General features: G+C 39.4%; 1 protein-coding gene across 2 annotated transcripts in view; it reads right to left on the reverse strand.

Annotated features, from left to right (window-relative positions):
- The window catches only part of LOC125041171 (agrin-like), a 125,076-nt gene that overhangs the window by 33,157 nt on the left and 86,919 nt on the right, over positions 1 to 5,000 (reverse strand). For both annotated transcript variants that reach the window (XM_047635989.1, XM_047635990.1), the window contains 2 exons: positions 1,898 to 2,033; positions 1,388 to 1,467 (listed from right to left, as the gene is read on the reverse strand). In XM_047635989.1, the coding sequence (XP_047491945.1) occupies positions 1,388 to 1,467; positions 1,898 to 2,033 (216 nt within the window). The remainder of the gene's footprint in view (positions 1 to 1,387; positions 1,468 to 1,897; positions 2,034 to 5,000) is intronic.

A 5,000-nucleotide genomic window follows, 5' to 3' on the forward strand; every position in this document is an offset into this window, starting at 1 on the left:
TCTTCTTCTGCTTCTTGCTCTTTTTCTTCGTCTTCTCCTTCTGCCTTTTCCACTACTTCTTTTACCTTTTTTTTCTTAAGCTTTGGTTTTTTCTTCTACTTGTTGTTGTTGTTATTGTTCTCCTCCTCCTTCAATTTCTCCTTCATCTCCTCTTCTTCTTCTTCTTCTTCTTCTTCTTCTTCTTCTTCTTCTTCTTCTTCTTCTTCTTCTTCTTCTTCTTCTTCTTCTCTTCCTGCTCCTCCTCCTCCTCCTCTTCCTCCTCCTCCTCCTCTTCTTTCTTCTCCTCCTTTTCTTTCTCCTCCTCCTCTTCTTTCTCCTCCTCCTCTTTTTTCTCCTCCTCCTCGTCATCTTCCTCCTCCTCCTCCTCCTCTTCCTCGTCCTCCTCCTCCGCTTCCTCGTCCTCCTCCTCCTCTCCTCCTCCTCTTCCTCCTCCTCCTCTTCCTCATCCTCTTCCTCTTCCTCCTTCTTCTCCTCCTCCTCTTCCTCTTCCTCCTCCTCTTCCTCCTCCTCCTCCTCTTCTTCCTCCTCCTCCTCCTCCTCCTCCTCCTCCTCCTCCTCCTCCTCTCCTCCTCCTCCTCCTCCTCCTCCTCCTCCTCCTCCTCCTCCTCCTCCTCCTCCTCCTCTTCCTCCTCCTCCCCCTCCTCCTACTCCTTCCCCTCCTCCTCCTCCTCCTCCTCCTCCTCCTCCTCCTCCTCCTCCTCCTCCTCCTCCTCCTCCTCCTCCTCCTCCTCCCTCTTTCTCCCTCAAAATTGGGAAGGTTTAACTTGGGTGTCGTAATGGTGCTTTAAACTGCTTCTTTATGCGGCCAAGCAAGCATCTCTGGGTTCATGTTCTTTAAACTTTCCATCATAAAAGGCTACTGCCCTCCGCGTCTCCCAGATGATAAGAAAGAAGGAGAAAGGAGGAGAAAGAAGGAGAAAGGAGAGAGAGGGAGATAGAAGGAGAAAGAGAAAGGAGGAGAGAGAAGGGGAAAGGAGAGAGAAGGAGATAGAAGGTGAGAGAAGGAAAGAGAAGGAGAGAGGAGGAAAGACGGGGAGAGAGAAGGAGAGAGAAGAAGAGAGGAGAGAGAAGAAAGAGATTGAGGATAGAAAAGAGAGGAGAGAAGAGAGAGAGTAGAAGAGAGAGAGAGAGAGAGAGAGAGAGAGAGAGAGAGAGAGAGAGAGAGAGAGAGAGAGAGAGAGAGAGAGAGAGAGAGAGAGAGAGAGAGAGAGCGAGAGAGAGAGAGAGAGCGAGAGAGAGAGCGAGAGCGAGAGAGAGCGAGAGAGGGCGAGAGCGAGCGAGAGCGAGAGAGAGCGAGAGCGAGAGAGAGCGAGAGCGAGAGCGAGAGAGAGAGCGAGAGCGAGAGATCGCACCTTATAACCTACATAACGACATAAAGGCCACCTACCGACATCACAGGAGCCGCGGTAGATGATGGAGAGGGATTTCCTGGATCTGCACGATTCCACCTTCATTGCACAGTCGTTCCTGCAATGTTGCAATAGTTAAAGTGGTTGATTGTACTGCATAGATAGAGTCTATGATCACAGAGTGAAGGGTGGAAGTTAAGATACCTATCAAACTTGAGGAAATTATACTTTGAATTATTCATTGATTTACTCTGGTCTGTGATGAGTGATTATATATATATATATATATATATATATATATTTCTTTTTTTTTTCTTTTTCTTTTTTCTTTTTTTAGATATACAATTAAAAAGAAAACAAACCTGTCCTCGAAAATCAACTAAATGGGAATACCTTTAGCAGAATAAATCAAAATGCATTCCGCCATATAACAATATATAAAAACAATACGACATTCAAGCAAACAAACGCAACAAAAAACAAACAAACAAACAACAAACAAACAAGCAACCAAGCCCAACCGAAAACCAAGGCAACAACCAACTCACGTGTACGTCTTCCCGTCGGAGGCGCAGACGGGGTCGTAGTCCTTGTTGCACACGTCATTGCAACGGCAACTGGGCTTCCTCTCGCGGTCCAGCTGGCAGATCTGTCGCTCGGGGCACGTCACGTCAGCACAGGGGTCTGGGGGGAGGGAGGGGGGGGAGGTATTGGGTATCAGCCGTTAATGATTCCATAATTGTGATTGGGGAAATTAGAGATTCGATGACGGCGATTGGAGAAGTTGGAGATTGGATAATCGTGATTGGAGGCCTTTGAGCTCAAGATTTGTTGAATGGAGAAGTTGGGGATTCTGTAATTGCGATCAATTGGGGGATAAATGAAAAAAAAAGGAACGAGTGTCTACGTGAGAGTTTGAGAGGAGAGAAAGCTTTGTTTTTTGAGTTATGATGAGTGATGATTTGATTTTATGATTAATAGGAGAGAATATTTAGATAATTAAGTTTTAGAGTCAAATATGAAGGAGATTTTATGTACCTAGTTTATAACAGATGTGAAATAGGAGGAAATTATACATGGAGACTATACGAACATTGGTAATTAGTTATTAATGCTTAATCAGGTTTGAATCATTGGGGAAAAAGTGAACAAAACATAATTGGTATCAGAGCAGGAATCTTGAAAAAAAACCCAAAAAACAGACAGAGTATTGATAATTATTTTCTATTGGCGATTAACCACTTGATATAAGTGATTAATTAGCTGAATGGAAAGCAATAATCAGAATAAGTTTGCGTCTAAGCAAGGGGCCGGAAAAGGGGACAAAACTATATTCGAAAAAAATAATCTACGATGTAATAAAGGAACAAGAAGGAAATTATATCGGGTAACTAATAGAAGTAATAGACAAAGAATAAATATTTTGAGACACTTTCTGTCTGGCACTTCTCTGGTAAGGAAAAAAAGGTAAATGATACTTATGAAAATGAAATAATTGAATGAACATATAAACATTTTCATTAATTTACTGCCACTCTGGTCGTCTGGAACGCAAATTAATTATAACGAATGATTCATTAAGAAGAGGTCTGATTAGCTGACAAGAGAGAGAAAAAGGAACAAAATACATACGGGAAAATAACTCAAAATAAGAACCGAGAATGAGAGAATGGGACTGGAATTTAATAGCATTTGCTGATTAATTTTATTAGAGATGTAATAAAAATGCCAATCAAGTTGATTGACACTATAGTGAATTAAATCATCAATTGTTGAGCATCTCATGAAAACCGGATATTAACTTTGAATTGCAATTAACGGTAATTAATAAGAAAGGCAGCATTAATTAGATATGTTTAGTCCTCATCCGTACCATATAGAGGGCGGAAATGAAAGAACCATAGAGATAAATGGAGTTAAAATCATTTATGCAATTACAGTCTATGTCTAAACAAACAGAAAATGGAGAAAAAAAAATATACACAAAAAGCCTTGCATCCATATAAGAGAATACTTTTGTGGGTTGTGGCTACCATCTATTATGTGCAATGTAATTCTGCTATTCTCATTGCCTAGGTAATTATATGAATACATAATGATAAATGAATAACGACACTTCATTAAGATATCATGAAGCCCACTGATAATAACAGAAGTGATAATAATGATAATAATAATAATAATAATGACGAGGATTATAATAACTATAATAATAATAATAAAGATAATGATAATAATAATGATAATAATATAATAATGATAATGATACTTATAATAATGATGATGATGGTAATGATTACGATAATAACAATAATAATGATGATGATAATTAATGATAATAACAATGATGAAATAATGATAATAACAACAATGATGATGAAAATAACAACTACAACAACAACAATAATAATAATAATAACAATAATAATAGTAATGATAATAATAACAATAACAATAATAACAATGGAAATAATGAAAACAACAACAATAACTATAATAATAATAATAATAATAATAATAATGATAATGATTAATACAATAATAATAGTAATGGTAATGATAATAATAGTGAGCAAGAACAACAAGAACAAGTATGATATTAATAATAATAAAATAGTGATCGTAATGGTAATGATAATGATAACAATTATAACTCATAATAACGACAAACCTTATAAAAAATATCAATATTTATATGATTATATACAAAAAAACAGTTAATGCCAAAAATTAAAAAAGAAAAGAAAAAAAAAACAGTTAATGCCAAAAATAAAAAAACATAAAGAAAAAAAAAACAATCAAATATTAAAACAAACAAAACAATGTCACACCAGATTAACAGCAAAAATCCGGATAATGAATGAAATGAAATCTGTGTCCAACGTCGACTAACATATGTTTTCGGTTTGATCAAAAAGGGTTAAATCCTTTCCCCCCCCACTCCCCTTCCCCCCTCATCTTCTCTCCGCCCCTCTGCCCCCCCCCCACCCCCCTCCTTGATTGGCGGATCCTGATTGGCGGAGATCAGGACACGTATGGGAAATCGATGGTTTTTTTTTTGCTTTTTTTTGCGAAAGTGATGAATTGAGAGGTTGAAATGTTTGGACGAGAGGGAAAGACATGTATTATATATCTCATATATTTTGTACATATATCTTTACTATCTACTTACATTCTACATAAATATTTGTATCTAACTTTGTATATAACTGTATTTATACCTATCTATCCATCAAAACATATCTATCTAGCTACCTAACTTCCTACAAATACATACACATAGACACAATATATATACATTACACTTAAACATTGCCTCACTCCATCACCCTCCCTACACCCCCCTGCTAGCCCCTCCCTCACCCTATTACTATCACCTCCCACGTCCCCCCCCCCCCTCTCGGCAATGGCACCGTGGTTTGGGTGTTTTCCCGATAAGGCAGAGTGGCACCCACAATCTCCCCGAAGTATTGTGCATGTTGGAGCAGGCGGGCAAACCGAGGGGGGAGGGGGTGGGGAAGGGGGTGGGGAGGGAGGGAGGGAGGGAGGGAGGGAGGGGGAGAGGGAGGGGGAAGAGGGTGGGGAGGGAGGGAGGGGGGCGGGGTTGGAGGGTAGAAGGATGGGAGGGAGGGAGGGAGGGAGGGAGAAAGG

This window comes from Penaeus chinensis, chromosome 30 (assembly GCF_019202785.1).
Source record: "Penaeus chinensis breed Huanghai No. 1 chromosome 30, ASM1920278v2, whole genome shotgun sequence".
NCBI lineage: Eukaryota > Metazoa > Arthropoda > Malacostraca > Decapoda > Penaeidae > Penaeus > Penaeus chinensis.